This window comes from Urocitellus parryii, chromosome 3, assembly GCF_045843805.1.
Source record: "Urocitellus parryii isolate mUroPar1 chromosome 3, mUroPar1.hap1, whole genome shotgun sequence".
NCBI lineage: Eukaryota > Metazoa > Chordata > Mammalia > Rodentia > Sciuridae > Urocitellus > Urocitellus parryii.
Window position 1 is genome coordinate 143,467,893 of NC_135533.1, and position 25,962 is coordinate 143,493,854.

General features: G+C 44.3%; 1 protein-coding gene and 1 non-coding gene across 2 annotated transcripts in view; both read right to left on the bottom strand.

Moving 5' to 3' along the window:
- Ptpn11 (protein tyrosine phosphatase non-receptor type 11) overlaps positions 1-25,962 on the bottom strand; it is an 87,148-nt gene that overhangs the window by 24,370 nt on the left and 36,816 nt on the right. Inside the window, exons 4-10 of the mRNA XM_026412047.2 lie at positions 25,106-25,298; positions 23,479-23,595; positions 21,895-22,008; positions 6,450-6,546; positions 3,759-3,838; positions 3,473-3,631; positions 274-405 (exon numbers count right to left, since the gene is read on the bottom strand). Coding sequence (XP_026267832.1) covers positions 274-405; positions 3,473-3,631; positions 3,759-3,838; positions 6,450-6,546; positions 21,895-22,008; positions 23,479-23,595; positions 25,106-25,298 — 892 coding nt within the window. The remainder of the gene's footprint in view (positions 1-273; positions 406-3,472; positions 3,632-3,758; positions 3,839-6,449; positions 6,547-21,894; positions 22,009-23,478; positions 23,596-25,105; positions 25,299-25,962) is intronic.
- LOC113199200 (U2 spliceosomal RNA) lies at positions 20,922-21,112 on the bottom strand. Its single transcript, XR_003302942.2, has one exon. It is a non-coding gene; the product is annotated as a U2 spliceosomal RNA (small nuclear RNA).

Here is a 25,962-nt window from a genome sequence, read left to right on the forward strand (position 1 = left end):
TGCAGTCTTCACAGACCTATAATCAAAAAATTTAGCTGGTCATGGCTTTTAAATCTGCCCCCTCTCTGGACTCTGTGTGGGCAGGGACTTTGTTTTGTTCACAATGTGCCATCAGTGCCTGAACTACACGTGGTATATGGAAGGTTTCTAATAAACGGCTACTGCACCTATGGGTGAAGAAATGCATGCATGCATCGAACACAAGTAACTGCAAGACCCTGGATGACTGCATACGATAGTTACCAAAGTCTCTAAAAACGACAATATACTTACTTGTCCAACCTTGGAAAGTTTCAGCTCTCTTAGCGTGTAGTCGTGAGCAGCACTTTCTTTGACGTTCCGTACGCGCATGACCCCATATTCTTTTAGTGCATACTCATCAGGCCAGTACTTGACACATTTGCTCTAAAAGGGAGCAGAGGAGAGAGTGTTCATTTCTGTGAACCTGAAAAACAACAAAACCTAAACCAGCAGCAAGCACGTGTTCCCACCATGCTTAATGACCGCAGACACGGGAAAGGCCTGTTCAGCACCTGTTAGGTTTTCCAAAAGGAAAGAAGAGTTGGAATAAGGAAAGTAGGTGCTTAGAGGACTGGGCAGAGTGGGACGTGAAAAGGGGTCAAGGCAGAATGGACCTATCCAGGCCAAGGTGAAACAAAGTCCAGGCTTGCTCGCTATCTTCAAAGAAAACAGAGGCAAAGAGGGAGGGCCCCATGGAACTGAGAGTACCAACTGGCAATCACTAGATTTTGAATCCCAGCGCTCTGCTCTGCTCTGGAGGGAAGGTAAGCAAGGACTCCGGAGGTGGATGGGCTGCCCGGCAAGCCGGGCTGTCTGGTTCATTTCCGCACCAGTGTAGGAGGACTCCATGCCTTATCAACCCACGCGTGAATAACTCTATCACAGACAGGTGGCCTCTGGGTTCCGAACCAGCTGCTCTTTCTATATCCAGCCCCAGCTGAGAGCCACTCCTCCCGTCACCTTCCCTGAGCTGGGAACTCCAAGCCTGCGCTAGCTGCCGGCTTCAGAGCAGGAGGACTGAAAAATATAGCACCAAAGAAAGCACTCCTGTTGCCAAAAAGGAGGCTGTTTTGCTCAATGGAGATGAGTCTATCTACCTGGGGAGGTAGTCGGAGCGAAGAATGCTGTCACCTACTCCACTCACCTTCCCAACCACCAAGACATGAATATCAGCAAGAGAAACTCACTGTGTGTATTAAGAAAAGAGAGAAATTTACAGTTATAAAACTAAAAAGAAGAGCTCAGCTACAGGCCCCACAGTCAATGGTGAATCAAACGAAAATAAATATGGCAGGTGGAAAGTTCGATAAAAGGTTGTGGGACTGGGTGTAGTTCAGTTGTGAAGTGCTTGCCCAGCAAGCATGATGCCCTAGGTTTGATACCCAGCACTGTGAAATAAAATAACAGAAGAATGTGATTTCTTATTATTAATCTGAATTTACCTTTGCCTCCAATATTTGGTAGATCCAAACACCTTTTGACAGATTTGAAACAATTTTTAATTTCCCTAAATAAACCCTTCTAATGTGAATTGAACTTGATGCTGTGACCAGCCAATCAATTTGGCAACTGTTCCAATCATTACAGAGACCTCGACAGAGGACACAAAATTAAACCATGGCTCTGAAAAGAACTGACTTAAAACATCCGCAAATTGCTACAGCCCTCCTCCTAGTTTTCCAAACGGTCGTGCAAACCTTGGCAAACAAATGCAGAAATGTGAATGCTAATACATTATCTCTTAAAGTCAGAGTCCACAGTCCGATTTTCCTTCTGTGTACTAATGAACACCAACAGAAGGCTGTCACAAAGGCTGTGGCAAGGATAAAAGCCACCGTGCCACTCTCTCTGCACCCCCAAAGAGAAAAGAAAGAATGGAAAAGCAGGAAAAGACAGAAGAGATCAGGTGGCGAGGACTGGGCAGTGATTTGGCCCAATGTCTGTCTGCTCTCAGAGCTTACCTTCTGACAGACTGATACTGATTCCTTTGAAACAACACAAGGCCCCTTCATAGCCCCCAGATCCTCTGAGAAGAGAAGACTCCTATAACTCCAGTCACTCAAGAAGCAGGACAACTGGACAAGGTGGGACATACCTGTCACCCCAGTGGCTCAGGAGGCTGAGGCAGGAGGATTGCGAGTTCAAAGCCAGCCTCAGCAATAGCGAGGTACTAAGCAACTCAGTGAGACCCTGTCTCTAAATAAAATACAAAATAAGGCTGGGGGTGTGGCTCAGTGGTCAAGTGCCCAAGTTCAATCCCCAGTACCAAAAAAAGAAGCAGGACAGAGGGCCTGCGTCTTCTTTCCACACTCAGGGCAGATAACTCCCACCTGAAACAAACTATGAAGCTGAGGTAACTGGTCCGTGGATTCAAGAATACTTAATGTCACTGCTAGAGGAAATCTCTGTTTCACAGTCAAATCTGGCCTCAAAGGTGTCCACAGTGCACCAGCTACAAGCACAACAGTCAAACCCTACCATGATAGGGAGAGACACAGAAGATGTTAAAAGACCCCATACAACATCTAGAGATGAAACCCACAATGTCTGCTGTAAAAATTCCCTGGAGAGGACGAAGAGCAGACCACACACTGCCGAGAAAAGACCAACTGAGGACGCAGCAAAAGAAACCGTCCCAGTGAAACATCAGGAAAAGAGAACTGGATCCAGCCAACCAAGCCTTGGTGGCCCTGTCAACTTCAAGCTGCCCAAGGGTATATTTAACAAACCCATGTCCTGGGACAGGCTGGGGCAGGGAAGGACTTGAGGAACTACAGGTGAACAATAACCAGATCCTAAGAAATCCAAGACGGTCCAAAAGCCCAAGTGGAAGACATTCAGAAAACCACACGGGGGAAATACCGGGGAGTAGTACTGCCCAAAACACATTGTTACCCTGTGTGCATGTACAAACACGTAACAGTGAATCCCACCAGCACGAGCACCTACAATGCATTCATAAAACAATATGGAAAAAAGAAAGAAAACCACACCAAGCTCATCTTAAGCCAATTTCTTTACTCCCTTTTCTCCAGAGGGTTAGAGTGAGTTTAATTTGTTTATTCAATTAATAAAACAGCTCACCTGACTCATCCACACTTCAAAAAGACTTTTTCAGGGCTGGAGGCATAGCTCAGAGGTAGAGCACTTTCCTAGCACGGATAAGACCCTGAGTTCCATCCCCAACACCACAGGATTAAAAAGTAATCAGAAAATCCAGGCATGGTGGCGCACACCTCTAATCCCAGCAGCTTGGGAGGCTGAGCAGGAGGATCGTGAGTTCAAAGCCAGCCTCAGCAAAAGCGAGGTGCTAAGCAACTCAGTGAGACCCTGTCTCTAAATAAAATACAAAATAGGGCTGAGGATGTGGCTCAGTGGTTGAGTGCCGCTGATTTCAATCCCCAGCACCCCAAAAAAAAAAATCATCAGAAGAGAAGATGATGAAACATACCTTTCCTCTCTCTACTTCTTTTGTTGTCATAACGATCACTCGGGAGTTCTCTTGGAACACCATCCGCCAAAAGTCGTTCACTGTGTTTTGCAGGCAGCCTTGGGTGGCAATGTAACTCTTTTTGGGCTTTGAATTGTTGCACTTGGTTTCAAATTCAGGCTAGAAATCGAGGAAGAAAATTCCTTACACATTTGAAAGTTGCTTTCAAGACACAAGGAAAAATGTAAAATTCAAGAACAGTCTAAGAATGTGTGACCAGAAAAAAACACCACGACAAGCAACTTACCATGATGATGTTTGCGTTAATGTAATCAGAGACAGGCTCGTTGGGATCACCATCGTGGAGGACAACCCGGGTATGATCAACTGCAAAGAGAAAAGGACCCAGCCAGGTAAGTACTCAGACAGCTTCTGCACAAACCACTTTGTCTCAACCAGCCCAAGCTCTGCTCATTTAATGATAAAACCACAAAAAACATTAAACCTCAAATAAGCACAACAACGATCTGAATGCCATACGATGCTTTCTTTAAAATTTCCTTGTCTTAAATGCTGAATGTTTTCTCTGATATAAGGAGGCTGATTCATAGTGGGGTAGGGAAGGGAAGCATGGGAGGAATAGACAAACTCTAGATAGGGCAGAGGGGTGGGAGGGGAAGAGAAGGGGCAGGGGGTTAGCATGATGGTGGAATGTGATGGACATCATTATCCAAAGTCCACATATGAAGACATGAATTAATGTGAATATACTTTATATACAAACAGAGATATGAAAAATTGTGCTCTATATGTGTAATAAGAATTATAATGCATTCCGCTGTCATGTATTTAAAACATAAAATCAATTAAAAAAAAAAAGAGTCCTTGTCTTAACCAGGCATGGTGGCACATGTCTGTAATCACAGCAACTCAGGAGGCTGAGGCAGGAGGATTGCAGGCTCAAGGCCAACCTGGGCAACTTAGAAAAGGGCTGGGGTGTAGGTCAGCTGTAGATTGCCACTGGGTTCAATCCTCAGTCTCAAAAAGAAAAAAAAAATTTCCTTATTTTAAGAATGCACTATGGATAGACAGGATGCTATCATGATGAAAACCAAACGGTGGACACATGAGAACCATCAATACTATTTTTGTAATAATTTTGTCCAAATTTGTTCAAACTAAAAAGTTTGTTTGTTTGTTTGTTTGTTTATACTGGAGAGTTAACCCAGGAGCACTTTACCACTGAACTATATCCCAGGCCCTTTTTTATTTTGAGACAGGATCTTGCTAAGTTACTGAAGCTGGCCTTCAACTTGAAAGTTGAAATCTTCCTGCCTCAGCCTCCTGAGTTGCTGGGATTGCACCCCATCTTTAAAGACATAAGATGTGAGCTGGGAACATAGCTTGGTGGTACAGCACCTGCCTGGCATATAGGAGGCTCTGGGTTCAACTTCCAGCACCATGAAAAGAAAGGAAGGAAGGAAGGAAGAAAGAAGGAAGATGTGAGTCAGAGAAAACATTTGATTGGGAATTTTTAAGGGAGGAAGGGGCAATATTATATTTAGAAACTGCAAATAATTATTCCCTTCATCTTTTCTTAACTCCTTTCTTACTGTTGAGTACCAGCTGACCCCATGAGTAGGAGTGAAAATTGAAAAAGAATGAGGCTCCCCAAACCCACTGGGATCACGCTGTGGCTCAAACTGCTTCTCTACAAATTCCTTATCCCCTTTCATCAATACTAGAAACGGACCTCCTCCCTCCCCTGTCCTCACCCACACATCACAAATAGCCTCAGGGACGTGACAAACATACATACCACATTTACATACATATACACGCAGACAGAGAATGCCTATGTTCACACATACACACACAGTGAGTTTGTATTAACTGACAAAATGGCTCTGACCTGATCAGATATGAAGTAGTGCTCTTCAAATGTGACCATGTGCCCCAATAACAAACCATCTTGAACACTGACACACACACACACACACACACACATTATCTATAAACAATCCTTCCTTTTAAGTTGGCCAAACATATTAGGCATATGTTGCCATCAATCTATGCATCAGATTTAAATTTCTCTCCTTGTACATGGGGATATAAATAAACAGAAGTTCCGCTTGCCCCCACCCCTGCCACACATGGCCTTGCAGAGCTCCCCCTGGAGACCCTGCTCTGGAGCCCCCGGAGAGTTGAGGTGGTGCCTAGGGGCTCTGGGCCAGTTTCCGCCGCTCACTCCTACTTGCAGCCTTGCCTGAACAGTCTACACAGTGGGGAAATGAGAATGCCTGCTTGGGGTGCATGTGGTATGGATTAAGTGGCACCAAGATACAGAGTTTGGCACAGAATTAGCCTGATGAAGAGGCCAGCTACAACTTGTGCTGCACCATCTCTGGAGTCCTTGTCCTGGGCCTACATCCTTTCAGGGCTTTTCTCCCTAATGGGTCAACTTTGGCTCTGCGTTGTGGCATCTGCCTGCTGAAAGAGGTATGGCTTTGTGAATATCACAAGGTCCTCATCTGAGCAGAGGGAGGTCCCCACTTTTACCTCTAGCGACTCAGCTCTGAGAGTCTATGAGCAGAACAACAGGAGGGACTGTTTCCCAAATGAGGACAGAATCCCAGGAAGGAAGTATACCTAACCCAACACTCGTGAGCCAGTCAACAGGGAAGAAAGGTGCAAATCTCAGAGCCCAGGGATCCTGGCAGGGCCTAACCCCGAGCAATCACAGCCTCGAGAGGAGTACCGGAGGCATTGGAACGTTCACCAACTGGAGGAAATGACCACAGAAGAGGCGTCCCAGTGGCAACTGCACTTGGTCATCACCATCATAGAAACACAGTGAATGAGGCTGTCAATCCCCACTACGGCTGATTAGTTTCGAAACTGTTCCCAATTGAAGAGGCTAAGGCCTAGGCCTGGTTAACAAGAGTGCATGGCCCCCAGGACACAGTGACTGTTACTGAGAAAGGATACTGATACTTACAAGGCAGAATGTTTTTATATCTATTTTTGTTTTTATTTTCTTGCCTTTGACCCTCTTTTCGACTGTAGAGAAGTTTGCATTCCTGTTGTTGTAGTGTCTAGAAAGAAAGAAAAGTAAATGTTATCTTCATCAAAAGCACACACACAAAAGAAGAAGGAGGAATAGAAGCCCAGCTCTGTGTTCTGCTTTGAGGAATTTATCCTAAGAAATGTTCAGAGTTGTATTGATAGCTACAAGAATGCCCATCCTCATACCACATCAACAGGAGCAAGAACACTGGGAACAATATCAATGTACCACAGGAAAGGGCTCCCTAACTACTGTCTATTCATACAAAAGAATGTTCTGGAACAATTTTTTTAAATGTCCTAAGCCAGGCATGGTGGGGCACACCTGTAATCCCAGTACTTTGGGAGGCTAAGGCAGGAGAACTGCAATTTGGAGGCCATCCTGAGCCATTTAGTAAGACCCTGTTTCAAAAAAAAAAAAATTTTTTTTTTCTTTTTTTTTAAAGTGTTCTAGGAGAACATTTAATGCCTTGGAAAGATGATGAGAGCTGAGTGAAAAGATCAAACTCCCACAGCAATGCACGACGGAAGCTATATGTTTGCATTCACTTTTGTTCACAAGAAACAGCAAAAGGAAACACACCAAAAAGGCCATGTGACATGCTATCAGGGTGGTGGGGTCATGAAGTCCTTCTCTTTCTGTTTTTTGGGTTTTCTGTTTTTGCTTTTAGACTGCTTTTTTCCTCTATATAGTCAATGACAGAATATTTATAAGAAGAAAACCCTTCTGGCGCCACCTAGTGGTGTGACAATTCTTGAATTTGGAAACCTGAGGTTGATAGAAGTGGTTTTGGTGCCACTGGATGGTGGGCACACAAACAGCTCTGTTGGCAAAATAGGATACTGCCATCCTATTTTGTCCTATGCCAAAAACCCAAGTCAATGCCACAAGCAGCCAGCCTGGAACCTGGAAAGAAATCACTGCCCTATGATCTCCCCACCCAGATGGAAGCAGCCCTGGAGCAGAGAGCCAGGGCGTGAGGGTGAGCACATCTGGACTCTTTAAGCAAGTGTCTGGAACCTGTGCAGGAAAAGGAGGCAGGAAACACAAAAAGAAGAGACTAGCCAGGCAGTCAGGACAGGACTGGCCCTGAGAGAGAGGGGACTTGAGGAGGTGAAGAGGACAACTGAAGCCTGAAGGGGACAGGCCAGGGTATTCCAGGGTAGGTTTCATTTTCAAAATTACAAAAAGCGCCTCTTCAAGGGGCCATTGGTTTCCAAGAAGGCTGGTTCATGTGTTCTTGCAGTGCTGGGGACTGTACCCGGGACCTCACATGCACTCTAGGCAGGGCCTCATCCCTGGGCTGTGCTCCAATCACCCAAGTCTAGTTTTCAATGGAAAATCACAAATATGCAAATCAAGAAAGTAAAAGGCGGACTAAAATGAGAAACAATTTTTCTACAGAAAATGCCAAAATGGGGCTGGGGATGTGGCTCAAGCGGTAGCGCGCTCGCCTGGCATGCGTGCGGCCCGGGTTCGATCCTCAGCACCACATACAAACAAAGATGTTGTGTCCGCCAAGAACTAAAAAATAAATATAAAAAAAAAAAAAAAAAATAAAATGCCAAAATGACTTCCCCTTAAAGATTTCTACAAGGGCTGGGTGTGGTGGCTCACGCCTATAATCCAGGCAGCTTGGGAGGCTGGGGCAGGATCACAAGTTCAAAGCCAGCCTCAGCAACTTGGCAAGGCCCTGAGCAACTTAGTGGGACCCTGAAATATAAAAAGGGCTGGGGGTGGGGCTCACTGGTTAAACACCACTGGGTTCCATCCCTGGCACAAAAAAAGAAAAAAAAAAAAAAAGATTTCTACAAGGAATTCAGAGTCAACAGTCCACACCAAGGCAGACTGTGTGGCTTGCATTTCATTTATCTGTATTCCAAAAACAGGTATAAAAGTCAGGAATCTAAATTGGTACTTGACTCCTGGTTTCAAAACGCAATATTCAGTCTTGACACACAGCTCATAACAAAAGAGTTCAGCTGCCTGGAATCTGGAAAGAAATCAAGCAGGATGTATGGAGCACTCTGACGGTGAAAGGATCGTTCAAATGCTTTAAATGAGCTCGGATTGAGTAATCAAAGCCGTTTGCCTTCTGTGAGCTGGTATAGCCTTCAGCAGTGGGCCAGCCTCACCGCCCCACACTGCAGCGTTAGGAGGGAGGCTCAATCTTGACTTTTAGACAGGTCATTAAGGTAAGGTTCAAACAGACGTTCAAACACTGAACTGAATCAGTCATTTAAAAATCAATCAAGTTGACGAAGCAGAAGAACTTCAACAAAAAACTGCAACAGAGTGAGGGATGGGAAGGACTAGCAGCTTGGCTGAAAGTGAGCCTGGCAGGAGGCACTGTGGCCTCCATGGCCTTCACCCGTGACCAGACTACACACAACACTCAATCCCAGAAGGCACAGGTCAGGGCATTGCCATAAAAGGTCGATTCCTCCAGCCCGCCCAGGCTAATCACATTCCACCTCTCCCTCCTCTTCAAGATCAAGTCAGAGTTTTCCAGAATGACACTAGAGGCTTTCTCATTGCTCTACCAAACAGTTCTGCCTCTAGCCTCAACCCCCTCTGCTCCGCCATGCTACTGAACCTGTCCGTGCCCCAGTTTCCTCAAGTGGAAAATGGAGATAATCCTAATTACCCACCCCACAGAGTTGGTGGAAGGGTTAAATGAGATGCTTGTAAATCACAAAGCAGAGCCTGGACTGCAATCGAGGACATGAGCAGGTCTGGCTGTTGCCACAAAATTATTATCACTATAGGAACGACACACCCAGCTGCTCAGCGCGGCCCGTGGAGCAGCCACATCAGCATCGCATGGGAGCTAACAGAGGCTCAGACATCCCAGGCCATACTGATTTCTCAATCACCACTGATCAGTTTTTAGGGAGCAAATAATTAGCCCATTCTGGAAGCCTTAAGAAAAAAGAAAAAGAGCCAGGCACGGTGGTGCATACCTATAATCCCAGCAACTGGGGAGGTGCAGGCAGGAGAATCGTGAGCTCACAGCCAGCCTCAGCAACTTAAGAGAGGCCCAAGCAACTCAGTGAGACCCTGCCTCTAAATAAAAAATTCAAAAACGGGCTGGGGATGTGGCTCAGTGGTTAAGAGCACCCCTGGGTTCAATCCCTGGCACAAAAAAATTTATATATTAATTAATTAATTAATTAATAAAAGAAACACAGACTTGGCCTAGACCCCAGATTTACTCATTGAAAACCCACATTTTAACAACATTTCCAAGCAGTTGAAATGCACACTGAAGTTTGAGAAGGACTGTTGATCTCCCAGCCATACCAACAGACAGGACAGGGTCTCAGCCACACGGACTCCTTCAGGCCTTCCTGCTCTTGGACGGGCTGGTCCCTCCACCCAGGATTCCCTTTCCCTGTCTTAAGCAACCATGAAGAGCCCAGGTAGTTATTATTTAAGACACCTCAAGTATTTCCTCTTCTGGAGAGCCCTGGCCCCCTTAGCAGTGGGGAGCGTGGTCCTCGGTGCCAAGCACTCTGCAGGACCACCCTCCACAAGTATGCTTATCACCCTGGACCCCCAGGTCTGGCTTTTTCTTTTAATTGACAGAGAGTAAATGTATTTATGGGGACCGTGTGGCACTTGAATGTGTGTGTACAATGTATAATGACCAGACCTGGGCAACTGGTATATCATTCGAACACAACATTCTGAGGGCTGGGTACATTCAGAATCCTCTGAGCTATTTTGACACGTCCAATTAGTTGGTGTGAACCATAGCTACCCTAGTGCGAACTGTACCACAGACATCAGAAGTTATCCCTCCTGTCTAGCTGCACCCTGTACACCCATCAACCATTCTGTCTCCATCCTCCCTCCCACACACCCTTCCAGGTTCTGGGAATCACTATTCTACTCTCTCCTTCTCCGAGATCAGCTTTAGCATCCAAATAAGTGAGAATGTCCCAGCTCTGTCTTTACAAGTCTGGCTGCCCTCTGAGAGAATCACAGACCGCCTTGCCCTGCCAACAACCAGCACCACACCCAGCACCCCATAGGCATTTTGAAAGTATTTGCTAAATGAATGAATGGAGGGAGAGGGGGGACAGAAGGAGAGACAGAGGAAGGAAGAAAGAGGGCAGAGAGGACACACCACAGACCTGCCAGGTGAGGTCTGGCACCACAGGCCCCTCACTTAAAGTCCTTTTTGAAGCTGGGTGCAGTGGCACATGCCTGTGATCCCAGCAGCTTGGGAGGCTAAGGAAGGAGGATCGTGAGTTCAAAGCCAGCCTTGGCAATGATGAGATGCTAAGCAACTCAGTGAAACCCTGTCTCTAAATAAAATACAAAATAGGGCTGGGGCTGGGGCTGGGGCTCAGTGGCCGAGCACCCCTGGGTTCAATCCCTGGTACCCACAAAAAAAAAAATCCCTTTCAAATGCTGTGACCTGAGACATCAATATGAAAGGAAAATCATCACAGGCAAAATGCCAGAGAGGCATTTCTCAGTCTGAAGTCATTTGAAAAGCACCTTTGAGATGCTTTGCCTTCTCCACACGCTGCCTGTAATGCCACTTGTTTTCTTTAATTGGCCTTCATAAAATGTATTTCTAAAGGAAATTTCATATAAAAATTGCATATAGGAAAATCATATCACCTCCTGCACACAGAAGGTGACCAGGAAAAGGAATATAAGAGCAAAATGTAATCAAATTCTACATAGATACCAGGGCACGCCTGAGGCTTGGTAACAAAAAGGGACACAGGCAAGTGTTAGAGGTAGACTCGTTAGTACCTTACTAAGACCTTTTAGGTGCCTTAAGAGGACTGAAAAAAATTAAAGAGAGAAAATGTTTCTCATGTGCTAATTCGATCTTAGCTACTATGTGGGGTACCACCATCTTGCACATAAGGAAACACTTAGCCAGGCTAAATCCTGAGTTCCGGGCCAGAGAAGTCCTCATGGAGGCTCATGGCATTCTGGCTGGACCACCCACCAGGGCCCCCAGAGGTGGTCCTTATCCTGCACTAAGTTCCCAACTGCCTCTTCCAGACAGACGCAGGGTTTGAACAAAGACAGAGTCGAGGCAGGCCTCTGGGCCCCTGAGACTCCCACAAAGCACAGGCCCAGTGCCCCTGGCATCCCAAGCCCTGCCCTCAAGGACACATCCCGCCAGGGCTCACCTTCCACCACCTCCCTCTCCCCAGCAGCCACTGGGGCCCAGAAGGCTGTGATGACCTGTCGAACCGCAGGTCACTCTCTCCACCCCCACTCCCCACTGGTTCTTGCAGGGATGCTGGGGTAAGATTCCAGAAAGGAAGCAAAAAAGATGAGGTAAAGTGGGACCCAGGCTGCAAGGCACCCTGTTTTCCTAAGAAAGACATCCAAAAGGTTTTCACCCAAACGGTGAACCCTCAGAAAGGACCAGAAGTTGATTATTATCATCTGACTACCCAAGCCCAGGCAGAGCACGAGCCAGAGACTGAACCACACCTTTAAACCCTAAAAAGCATCAAAAAGCCACTGCCCTGGCCACCGATGCACTTCTGAGTGGCAGAGGCTTTACCAATTTTGGAAGGGTCAAGTTTTCATTGCACAGAAATATCCTTATGTATGGAGGGTGGGGGGTTGCGGCATCCCTGCTCCCCACAGACCCCACAGGCTTTCAGAACACTCACTGCAAACCACTGGATCTGACTCTTGACTAGAACTTCAAGAATGAAAAATGGAGGTAGGGCAAGAGCAGGTGGCATCTCGGAGGTGGGAGGGCATAGCCCTGGCAGGAGGCTGCAATCCTGTTGCCACCAGGGTCCATCGGGGCAGTCCTGGACAGGGCTTGATCTCTCTGAGTGTCTGGGGTTACACAACCCACCTCATGATATTTGGGGTGCAACAGGATGCCCCCCATATGCAGCCCAACAGAGAGCAAAGCAACGCCCTTCCTTCACCTAGGACCTGAGGACATTAGGAGAGAAAAATCAACAGGACCTCCCAAATGGTAAGATCCAAGAGAAAGAGGAGAAGAAGGAGGCAAGGATCCCAGACTTCCAGGCCAGAATAAATGTGTCACCAACAGAAACAAGTAAAAGGGACATTTGGTTTGAAGGAGAAAATAATAGGTCCTATTTTGAATACTTGAGTTTGAAGAAAGATGACAGACAAGGAAAATCGTGGAATACACAACCCAAAGGGTGAAACCAGAGCTCCACAGTGCCACACACTCAGGGTCATCTGGGAGGACGATGACGTGCTGCCCAAAGAGCCAGGAGTTTAAAGCCAGAGGAGCCAGCTGGGTGCAGAGGGCCAGCGGAGTGAGGGGCCGGCTGAGGAAATGCACCTCCATCGCCAGGCAGTCCTGGCACAGCTCCCCACGGGCAGGCGCCTTCCAGTCTCACCTGGACCCACGGAGCCCTGTGCTCCAGCCTCAGTTCTTCCCAGAAACTTCCTCCAGGCTAAGAAACGACTACTGGAATTCCAATCAGAAAGCCACTGTGTCCTTCCAAAGCGTCGCTGCAAAGTCTGGGAAGAGGCGTGTTATAGGGTAAGGAAGAAAGAGCTGAGAGGAGATGGAGGCTGCACCACAGGCCAGTCAAAGAGCAGGACAGACGTCATGGACAGAAAGCAGCAAGGTCATCAGAGGTCAAGGGGAGAAACCAGGTGGAGGTGGGAGAGGATCCAAGAAGGCACTTGACACTGAAAAGATGTGGCAGCCAGCAGCAGAACCACCCTGGAGAAAAACAGCTGGGGATGGGGCGATGCACAGGTGAGAAAGGAAATAACCCCCAGAAACAAAGAAATCTCTCCAGAACGAAGCTTTCAACCTTCAGGATAAAATCTCTCACCACTGAAATGTTCTGCCCCCAGGAAGGCAGCGGCTCTACAAAGCAACTGGGAGCTCAGGCCTAGATGGAAAATTCTGGTTACAGCACTGGCCTGTCTCCTGGAGCACTGTGGAGCCCTGGCCAGGGTTGCTGCTCACCGCGGTGTGGTTTAGTCACCAAGGGGAAGATTTCTGCTAGACGTCCCCAGCAAGAGTGATTATTCTAGACACAGCTCTGGGGTGCAATTCAAGTCTTGTTTCCACAAACCTAACCATCTCGAAGTAGAATTTACAGCTCCCCTAAGCAGGACCAATCACTTTGAGGAAATCAAATGGACTGCAGGCTGCAGGCCGCCTTCCTCCTGGAGCCACGGGGGCCCGCGGAGCTGCGAGCAGAACCCACGACATCCAAATGGCCCTCAGTGAAACGCCTGCGATGCTCATGCACACCGAAATCTGCTCAGACCACTTCAGAAAAGAGGCTCAAGAACAGAAGGAGCCTTAAAAAATGAAATTACTGAGGAAAATGAGTTTGAAGCATCGGAAAAAAAAGACCCTAGGGAATAAGGTGTATGGGACTTGTTCTGGATTTGAAGTTTTTTCCTTTATTTTATTTTGATGGTTTTTTGGTTTGGGTTTTGTTTTTAATCAAACAGAAAGTTCAAAAACTAAGATCTTTCTGAAATTCAGCACTGCAAACCTGAAGTAGAGCTTCTAGGGCTCAGAGGCTAAAATGCACCCACTGAGGCTTGAATAGGGGCTCTAAATGGAAACAGACTGGTAGAAAAGCAGAACACCTCAGGCCAAGCCCAGAACATTCCTCCAGACTCCTCAAGCATCCGTAACTGTTCTCCACTGAATAAACACAAACAGCCTGAACCCAACCACAGCTTCCTCTCGCTATTGAGAACGGCTCATAGTCAACACATCCACTAATACCTACTGGGAGGCCTACTGTGTGCCAGGCTCGCTGCTGCATTCTGGGGCTACAAAGAGTAAAAGAGATTATCTGTCCTTGTGGAGCTGACGGAGCTGAGCCATTTCCCTGGATAATATGCATATGATAACCAACACACAGGATCAAATGTGCCTCTTTGTGCCCTGTCAGCTGCGTCTCTTTATTCCAGCAGACTCACTAATGTTATCTGCTTCTAAGAATTTGTAGTACATTAAATCAATAACCACACAAATTATTCATGAACTCCAGCATGATAAGTACTATAAAGGAAAGAATTTGCAGCTATGCGCTCATATAACAGGAAGAGCTACGCAGGAATGGAGCAGGGAACAGGGAGGGCCTTCCTGAGAAAATGCTCCAGAGGCTGGGGCCTCAAGAGTGAGGCGATGCTGGCCAGGTGAAGACAAACTAGGAAGAACACCCTCGCCCAATCTTGATTGTAACGGCAAGAATGCATTGAAGGATTCTACTCCAGTGAGATGTGAAACAATCAGTTCCAACTTGAACATGTCCAAAATAAAAGCTGATGGCCTCCCTGAGACCTGCTCCTTCCAGCCTCCTGCGTAAACGGCAAGTGCATCCTACCAACTGCTCAAGCCAAACACTTTCATCTTATCCTTGCCTCGGTTCCATAATATCACAGTCTATCAATGCTACCTTCAAATATTGACAAGTCTGCCTTAGAATAGCTCCAGGAGCCACCCACCTCCATGGCTGTGGCCCTGGTCCAGACCCCCATCACCTCCCAGCTCAGATCACTAAATCAGCCTCTTTCCTGGTCCCCTTGTAACCTTCCTTCAAGAGGCAGCCAGAAGGTCAAAACTTCTGTGTCAGAATTTTCCAGTGTCAAAATTCACAGACTTTCCATCTTCCTCCAAGTAAAACTCAAAGGTCTGCCCCTGACCCACAATGCCTTTCATGATTTGATCCCTCTGCCATTGTTCCACCTACATTTCCCTCTTCCCCATCTACTCAAATGCCGTGGCCTCTGCTGATGTGGGACATGTGAAGCATGCTTGCACACCAGGGCCTTTGCACATGCTGCTCCCTTTGCCTGAAAGGTTCTTCCTGGGGTTATATGTCTGATTTGCTCTTTTATTTCCTTCAGATCCCTGTTCAAGTGCCACCTTATCAGAGAGACCTATGTAAAACAGTAATCCCCAGCAACACACCTTTTTTATTTACTCTATTTTCTCCATCATCTCCCTGAAAATTAACCATTTCTTTAATTTACTGTCTCTCCCAACTGACCATAAGCTCCATTAAAAAAAAAAAAAAGATTTGTTATCTGCCATATGTCCATCCCCAGAACCTGAGCACACGTGGAGTCTGTTTAATAAATATTGAATGAGGGCTGGGGATGTGGCTCAAGCGGTAGCGTGCTCGCCTGGCATGCGTGCGGCCCGGGTTCGATCTTCCAGCACCACATACAAACAAAGATGTGTCCGCCAATAACTAATAAATAAATAAATATTTTAAATAAATAAATAAATAAATAGATAGATAAATATTGAATGAATGAAGCGATAAGTCACTGCCACTACCAGTGTCTATAGTTTTTGTTAGATATTTTGGGCATATCCGCCCAGCTTGTTACAACTCTTGTCCTTGAGAACTATTCTTCCCCAAACAGGGTGCTCCAGGTAGACATATTTGTTCTATATGATTGTATCCTTGGACTGAGATGGATGGCATCTGAGCCAGTGAGAATCTCTGAGACTTTGGCACAAAGACTGAAAGTTACTAGTGTGAAGATCCAAAAGGGACTCTAGTGAGGGTTATAGATCAAGAAGCAGAGGGCTGGGGCTTGGCTCTGTGGTAGAGCTCTGTGCATGCCTAGCATGCACGAGGCACTGGGTTTGATCCTCAGCATCACATAAATGTAAAATAAAGATATTGTGAAGAAGGAGGAGGAGGAGGAGGAGGAGGAGGAGGAGGAGGAGAAGGAGAAGGAGAAGAAGAAGAAAATTCTGCAGAGGGAAAAGGAGAATGAAGAGTGCAGGGAGGGCTGGGGCTGGGGCCCAGGGGCAGAGTGCTTGCCTAGCATGTGTGAGGCACTGGGTTCGATTCTCAGCACCATGCATAAATAAATAAATAAATAAATAAAAGTCCATCAACAACTAAAAAATAATTTTTACAAAAATGAGAGCATGGAAGTTGCAGGGGGGAGGAGAAGGCACCAGGCAGGGTGAGTATCTTACAAACGCAGTCACATAACACGCACCCCATCATGACGCACATGGTTGACTCAAGCTTCAAGCAACACACAATGGTTACAACACACAGGTTACAATTCTGTCATTTTGTGCCTTGCAGGCACAAAATGACAGAATTGTAACCTGTCTTCTCACTGATTCACTGCCAGTCTTATTTGAGTCAAACTTTATTTCAACAAATCTAGAAAAAATTTCCACCTCTTTATATTCCCAAGCAGAGGTATGCTGGGGACAAAGGATGTTCACACAGCTCAGGAGTGGGCGATCGCTAGGAAAGATCAAAGGCTTATGCTCAGTGTCCTGATCAGACAGCGTATCCTAAAAGCAGACCAGCAGCCTGAATTTTATTTTGCAGCAAAGGAGAAGAGAACCAAAGAGCTTCATAAGAGGCACACGGTGTGGTATAGTATGGTATGGGATGGTGTGGGAAAGTATGGTATAGTATGGTACAATTTGGTACAGTATGGTATGTTTGGTGTGGTAGGAACAGTATGGTGTGGGATGGTACGATGTGGGGCAGTGTGGATGGTATGGTATGGTATGGTATGCATGGTGTGGTGCAGTGTGGTATAGTAGGCACAGTAGCTATGATAGGAGTGGTAGGTATGGTTTGAATTGGTTCAGTTTGGTTGTGGTATTAGAGATGGAAGCCAGAGCTTCACACATATTAGACAAGTGCTTTAGGACTAAGCCCAAGGGGCTACAAATTTTAAGATGTATCCAAAGCAAAAATAATTTATAAGTGTCTTCTTTGTAAATATACTTAAAATGACATGTAAAATTTTGCAGAAAACGAGAAGCTGGGGCATAGAGACAAATAAAATATGGCTGCCTGAGTTAAATTACCATGACATTGAACTTTAGATCTCTGGTTCATTTCAAAGACCATCAGAGCACACTGTAAAAAGGACGTGATCCCATATTTATCATCTTCCTAGAATCAATAAGGTACAATCACTAACATAACAATGTCCTGCTTTGTTTAGGGATTTAAATTATGATGAGTATCCACTTCCAAGTATCAACATTTTTCTGTGATGGTCTGTCCTGTCCTCAGCCTGATTCCCCTGGCTGTAGCCTTAAAGGACAATTTTTAAAAATTGAATTTGAAAAGCAGACACTTATGAGATCTAGAAAGCAGGTCATCAGCTGTTTAGATATAGTTTCAGCTGCCATGAAACACTAATGCCCTCATTTAATGTGTGACAATTTTACTGACACAGTTTGACCTCTGCAGAGAACTTGTAGAGCATAGATGCGATCTCATTTGTTTTCCATTTCCCCCAAAGCCAACTCAATTTTTCCATTTTTTGTTGTTAATGATATATAGAAGATGGGCAGAACCCAACAAGTCACAGAGTGAATCCATCAGGTCAGCATTTACAATCAAAGGTCTTTTTCCACGGCTAGAAGAGTAGGCGAGGACTTCCTTTCAAGCTCACACTGCCCCCCCCACCCCCACCCCCCCACCCCCACCCCCGTACTGGTAGAACCCAGGGCCTTACACATGCTAAGCAACCGCTTTGCCACTAAGCCTCATTCTGGCCCTTTTTATTTTTAAGACAGGGTCTTGCATATTTGCACAGGCTGGCCTCCAACTTGCAATCCTCCTGCCTCAGCCTCCTGAATAGCTAGAACTATACACATGCACCACCACACCTGACTCAGCTGTTTTCTATTTATGTATTTACTTTTGTGTGCTGGAGATTGAACCCAGAGCCACATCCCTAGACCTTAGCTAAGGTGGGTTTTAAAATACCTTTTTTCCATATATATATATAATTTTTTTTTTTTTGGACTCTGCTGGGAATGGAACCCAGGGCTTTGTACATGCTAGATTAAGTGCTCTACCTCTGAGCTACATTCCCAGCCCAGCTATTGTTTTTAAGGAAAGTATGAGATTAAAATAGGTCTAGGTTACAAAGGAGTTCACTAATTCTTTTTTTATCCAAAATTTTACTTGAAAACAATACTTTTCAGATGATGAATATACTGACTAAAATCATAAATGATAAAATGTATATTAATACATAATAAAACTTAATAATGAGTAGCATCCACCAATTTCTTAAGATAGAACATAAAAAATTAACATTAAAACTGATCAGCAGGGGCTGGGGATGTGGCTCAAGCGGTAGCGCGCTCGCCTAGCATGCGTGCGGCCCAGGTTCGATCCTCAGCACCACATACCAACAAGGATGTTGTGACCGCCGAGAACTAAAAAATGAAAAAATATTAAAAATTCTCTCTCTCCTCTCTCACTCTCTCTTTAAAAAAAAATTTTTAAAAAAACTGATCAGCAAAAAAATAGGAAAAGATGCATGTACAAGGCTATATATTGTAACCCTCCTTGTAATACATTTGGAAATTACACAAATGCCCATTAATGGGCTGAATAAACCATATAGCACAACCACACAATAGAGTACTATGCAGTAAAAACATAAATGAATGAAACTATCTCTATATACTACTATGGAGTGGTGTCCAAGATGCTGTAAAAACAAGATTAAAAACAAAAGTATGTTGGCTGGGTTTGTGGTTCAGTGGCAGAGCACTTGCCTACCATGTGTACATGGGTTCAATCCTCAGCACAGCATAAAAATAAATAATGGTATTGTGTCCATCTATAACTAAAAAAAAATTTTTTTTTAAAGTAGGTAAGCCAGGCATGGTAGCACATGCTTATAATCCCAGTGACTCAGGAGAATTGATTTCAAAGCCAGCCTCAGCAATTCAGTGAGGCACTAAGCAACTCAGTGAGACCCTGTCTCTAATTAAAAAATATATATTAGGAAAAGGGTTAGGGATGTGGCTCAGTATTTAAGCATCCCTGGGTTCAATCCTTGGTACCAAAAGAAAAAAAAAGTACATAAAGTTAGGTTGCATATCTCAAAAAAGTAGAAATATGTATATGTGTACACACACACACACACACACACATTATTTATATTTATATATATATACACAGAGATATATATATATTTGCTTACATTTTTGATGTGTAATGATAAACCATAACTTTTCAAACTGTGGCTAAAATATATGAAGGAAAGAACAAAATAGAAGACAGATATCTGAGTCAGGAGCGGTGGCACACTCCTTTAATCCCAGCAGCTCAGGAGGCTGAGGCAGGAGAATTGCAAGTTCCAAAGTGAGCCTCAACAATTAAAGAAGGCCCTAAGCAAATTAGCAAAACTGTCTCAAAATAAAATGGGCTGATGATGTGGCTCAGTTGTTAAGCAATCCTGGGTTTAATCCCTAGTACGAAAAAAAAGAAGGTAGATGTCTTTTAAAACATTGTTTTTTTATATTTGATTTTAGAATCAAACTGAGTATTTTACAAAATTATAAATCTTAACAGAAAGAAATTTCTAAAATTCAAACATAAATTAAATAAGCTAATCATATGTCCAGTTAGCAAATAACCACCCAGAGGACTAACCAATGAGTGGAAGGCAGAGTAGTAATCTATCCGACTAAACATCTCTAAAGGATTAAAAAAGTCCTTGGAGTAGTTAGTGGGAGGGCCCACACTTAGACCCTGGGTTAAATCCCCAGCACCAAAAAAAAAAAAAAAAAAAAAAAAAACCTCTAAAACTAAAAACTTTGACTCTTTGTGCTCATCATCACTTTCTCCTTGATGCATTTCATTGTTTTTCCTCTCAACTGGAAGCTCCTTTAAAGGCCGACCCCAGGTTGTTTTGTTCACCACAGGGTTCACGGCTTTAACCCAAAGCCTGGTGTGAGAATAAACCTAGATTCAAGTCCCTGGTCAGCGCTGTGGAGCAAGCAGGGTACATGTGCCAGTCTGCACCCATCTCTGTGCTATGGAGATGGAGCAATCTACTTAGCCTCCCTGGGCCTTAGGCTTCGGATCTGTAGGATGGAAACAGCTCACCAAGCTGCTCTGGCCCACTGTGGTTAAAAGGACAGGATCTGCCTGTTCATTATTGATTCATTCATTCCACAAATGTTCGTAAATTCTAAAGACCTATAAGAAATATGGAATAATCACTCCTACAAAACAGAACGTAATAATAAAATGATGTAAACATCAGCTAAATGTAAATATTCATGCAACAAATATTTATGGCATTTCGGCTAGGTGCCAGGCACCGTGCTTCATACTGGGGATAACTGCAAGAGACAACATGTCAAGAGGCTAGGGCTGGGGCTCAGTGGTAGAGCGCTTGCCTCACATGTGTGAGGCACTGGGTTTGATTCTCAGCACTGCATATAAATAAAAGAAGAAAATAAAGGTTCATCACAAACTAAAAATAAATAAATAAATAGAGTGAACACACCAAAATCTTTGGGAAGAATTTTTCTGGGTTTGGTGTTTACTTTGGTTGTTGTTTTTGGGTTCTTGTTGTTGTTTTGGTTTGGTTTTGGTTGTTGTTGGTGGTAGTTTGGTTTTGTTTTATTTGATTTGGTGCACTGTTCTGGAGGTGCTGTAATACCAGGTAGCTACATGGAGTGAGTGGAGCCAGATCCTATTCCATCTCCTGTTTCCAAAAATCCACTTAATATATTGTCTTAAGATAGAGGATGCATCAGATATTAAATTGTCAAGAATACATATTACACTTGATCTTAGCCAAAAGGCTGCGATTGTTTTTCTGTTTTTCTTTTCTTTTTTCTTTTTTTTTTTTTTTTGTAATAGAGATTGAACCCAGGGGCACTCTATCACTGAGCTACATCCCCACCCTTTTAATTTTTTATTTTGCGACAAGGTCTCACTAAACTGCCTAGGCTGGCCCCAAATTTGCAAACCTCCTCCCTTGGTCTCAGTCTCTAGGATTAATAGGTGTGTGCCACTGCACGAGGCTGTGAAGAAGTCTTCTGTCAAATAGACAAGGAGAAAAAGAAAGAGATCAGAGTATCAATGGGCAAGTGACATGTAAGAGTGCAAAAGGAACCACAGGACATGTTCACTGGGAACATTCTACCTAGGTGGGTTTCAGGAGAGGAATCAGTCCACTTGACTTCCTAGAGTTATCAATTTGAAACTCCAAATTAAAGCAAACTTGAACTTTTTCTCTTGGACTCATTCACATCAGGCCACACAGTCTTTTCAAAGACCCCAGTGAGTGCTAGAAATCTCCAAAGGAATCAGATCCCTTTGTTTTTCTGGGGTTTGGCCAGCAATCCACACCAAAAGAGCCAAATGGAGCTGCTGGCTCAACCCCATAACACTAGCTGCCAACTCCCTTTTCTGAGAACACAATGCCCTTCTATTTCAAAGAAGCCCCCTCAGCAACTTGTTCCACGTCAATCAATGGCTGAGTTACAGAAGGACGCTGAAGTCTTTCAGATCCAACTCCAAACATGAGGCAAACTTCTTTTCTATTAAAAATAGAATTGAATCATGCACATAAAAACAGTTTCTTAATACCTTACCTCAAACTCTTCCCAAAAGCCTTGTTTAACTTTATCTGTAGTCTCAGCTAATTTGCTTAGTTCTCGAACCCGGCTCTCTATTTCAGCGGCATTAATCCGAGTGGTGTTGAGAGGCTGACCAAGTTTGGTAGTTGGTGGAAAAAGAAGAAAATGTATTTTAAAAAGATGATAATGCAAAATAAAAAGACTCCTGTGGTGGTATTCACAAAGGCCCAGGGGGGTGGGGGGGGTCACAGGACACAACATTCTTAATGCGCTTTCACTTTTGGTTCTGTTCTGTCAGAAAGTGCATCTTTCTTCAAACGCAAACTTATTTTTCTTTGCAAACTTACTTTCCTTTGTGAATAGAAAACTATTTACAGATGAAATCATGTTAACAACTCCAAAGTAAGCGTGATCACCTAAAGATAACCAAAGGAGGATTCCCCGGGAAAACTTGCTTTAAAAATTCTATGAGAGGGCTGGGGTGTAGCTCAGTAACAGAGCGCTTGCCTAGCATGTGCAAGGCCCTGGGTTCAATCCCCAGAACTGCAAAAACAGAAATAAAACTATAAGGCGGCTGGGGTGTAGCTCAGTGGTAGAGCTCATGGTAGAGCTCATGCTTGGGGCCCTGTGTTCAATCCCCAGCACAAAAGAGGAAAAAAAAAATTCAAAAAACTTCATGAGGCCTTTACAGATACATATGGAAACATAAGATATAACATCTGGAATCTGTTTCCAAATCCTACAAAAAGTAGCCATGAGTAACAAATGAAGACCTGATGAATTGATCAAGACTGAAGATGGGAGGTAGGTTAAGTGGAAGCTGCTGAGACCACTCTGTCCACTTCTGTGTTAGACTATGGATTTTTAATGTCCCCCAGGGGGCCATGTTTTGGAGCCCTGGTCCCCAGTTCATGGCACATGAGGAGGTAGTAGAACCTTTAGAGAGAGGGGCCTAGTGGAAGGAAGTTGGGTCACTGGGGACGTGTCCCTGAAGAGCATATGGGGATCCCAGCCCCTTACTGTCCTTCTCTTTGCTTCCCAGGCCCCCTAAGAACAGGCCTCCTCCTCCACACACCCCTGTATGCTGTACCATGCTGTCACACCCAAAGTAACAGAGTCAAGAGCTCGTGGACTGAATGTTCTCTCTGACATGAGGATGCTAATGCACACTGGGAGGTGGGGGTAGGGTAGACGTTCATTGGATTAGACACAGGGGAATGGAGGAAGGGAGGGGGAGGGAATAGGAAAGACAGTAGAGTGAATTGGACAGAACCTGCCTATGTTCAGATATGAATACACCAACAGTGTAACTCCACATCATGCACAGCCACAAGAATGGGAAGTTATACTCCATTTATGTATAATATGTCAAAATACATTCTACTGACATGTATAACTAAAAGAATAAATAAAAATTAAAAAAAAAAAAAAAGAATCCATGGGCTGCAACCATAAGCTCAAATAACCCTTTTCTTATTGTTTCTTTTACGTATTTTATCACAGTGACAGAAAGCTGACTGACATTCTGCATGTGTGGGAAATTCTAATTTAGAATTTTTTCAAATTCTTTAAGGAAAAGGAGTTTTCCAATATGCTCACCTGCTTGAGTTGTAGCACTGTGCCCAGTGTTTCCACCATAGGATTCTTCTTGTAATGCTCCACCAGATCCGTCAAAGAGTCAAACCGCTCTCCTCCACCTACATCATATTTCAGTTCCTTTCAAAGTAAAAACACAATTCTTACTACCTTCATGTTAAATTGCTGTTTTTCTCACACTCTCATCATCGCTGCAACATAATCCACAGCAACCGGCATATGGAAACAAGCGAAGTTGTCCATACAGAGGAAGGATTTTATATATGGGGGGGGGGATATATTTCACATCACAGTGAAATATTACTCAGCCTTTATTTTTAAAAAAAAATGAAATCTTATCATTTGCAGAAACCTGGATGAACCTGAAGGACCCAGTTAAATGAAATAAGCCAGGCACAAAAACACAAAGACTACGTGTCCTCACTCCCATGTGGAAGGCCAAGCTCATAGTAACTGACAGTAGAATGGTGGCTATCAAGGACTTGGGGTGGGAGAAGAAGGGGGCTACTGATCAGGGTATATACCTCCAGGAAAATAAATCCTAGAGATCTAACAGCATGGCGACTACAGTTAATAACTATGTCTTTTTTCAATTTTTATTTTTTCAGTTGCTGATGAACCTTTATTTTATTCATTTATTTATATGCAGTGCTTTGAATCAAACCCAGGGCCTCACAGGTGTTAGGCAAGTGCCCTGCCACTGAGCCCCAGCCCCAGCCCAATAATCATGCCTTATATACTTGAAATTTTTTAGAGAGTAGATCTCAAGTGTTTTCACTACAAAAAAAAAAAAAAAAGGCAAAAGGCCAATGTGTAAGGTGATGGATACACTAATCAGCCTGAAATAAAAAAACTAAGATAGCTGTTATTATCAATCAAAGCCCAGAAATGGACTCTTCCCCCAGAAATGGAAAGTCAAACAGCTGTGGCAGTAGGAAGGGTAGGAAGCAACAAGAGGACTGGAAGGGACAGGCTCAGCAAAGCAAACATGGGATGGGGACACAGTGTGGCTCACTGGAAGACACATGCTCAGTATTCGCAAGGCCCTGGCACCAAAAAGACAAATAAAACGACACAGTACTTGTAAATAACCTACACACATCCTCTGTATACTTTAAACCATCTCGACGTGACTTGGATACCTAATACACATAAATGTTAGGTACACAGCTGTAGTACCGTATCGCTTAGGAAATAATAAAAGGAAAAGTCTGTATGTGTTTAGTACGATGCTATCTTTTGACTCCTAGTTGGTTGAATTCACAGATGCAGAACCCACAGATACAGAGGGTCAAGTGTCAGTGTCAGGCTGGGCTGAGGAGCCTAAGCAGGAGCTGGGCCCAGCTCTTTAGAAACTGGGCCTTGGAGACAGACTCCAGCTGCCCTTCACAGAGCAGATCAGACACTGCAAAAGGCGATGTACCCCAGACACAGGCGAAAATAAACAGTTATGAAACAACGAGAGCACTCTAATAAACAGTATACCACAACAGTGGAAGGCCTTGACCAAGTGAGCAAAGGAAATCTGATTTGGGATGTAATGGCGTCTGTCTTCTCCCAGCAGAAAAATCACCCAAGGATGACATTTCCCCAGACCCGTAGCAGACTCAGAGCAGGACTGGAGTGTTACCTGGCAGCGAATCATGACGTGGGTCACTTTAGACTTGCCGTCATTGCTCTCCCCTTTGTCATCGCCAGTGCGGACGGAGAGAACAAAATCTCCAGGGTGGCTCTGGCTCTCTCGCACAAGAAAGCTCCCATGTTTCCCCTTCTCAGTTAGCAATTTCTCTGCTTCTTTCCCAGAGAGGTGACCATGAAACCACCTAAATTTTAAACAATGAAAATGAAAGAATTGAGGTCAGCCATGGGCTCACAATATTCTTTCACAAAAACTACTGTGAATAGTCAGGTCTTCTAAGTACAACTGACAAACAGACACATTCCTCCCAGGAACCGACAGATCCTGCTGGGTAGAATCTGCGACCCAAGAAGACAGGAAAAGGGACAAAGGTGTTAAGAATGACTTCCAGGGCTGGGGATATAGCTCAGTTGGTAGAGTGCTTGCCTCACATGCACAAGGCCCTGGATTCAATCCCCAGCACCAGTAAAAAAAAAAAAAAAAAAAAAAAAAAAAAATGACTTCCAAATGCCTTGAACAGGCCACAATCATTTGGAGACACATGTCCTCAATGTTTGCTTTTTTTTTTTTTTTTTTTTTAAAGTCTCCTATCTTTTAAAAATAAAATTCACCATTTTGTCATTGACAGCTGTTTAATCACAGCCATTTAAAAACATTAGTAACAAGCTTTGATGGACACAGGAGACCATTGTGAGTGTTTGGTCTTGTGTTGTGTTGACATGTGATCATTAGATAAAAAGGGTTCTTCATCATCAATTAATTCAAGCATTCCAAATTTTTCCATATTTTCCAGCTATACTTCAACGGCTTCCAAATTTGCTGTCAAGATACTAGGTTATCATGTCAAA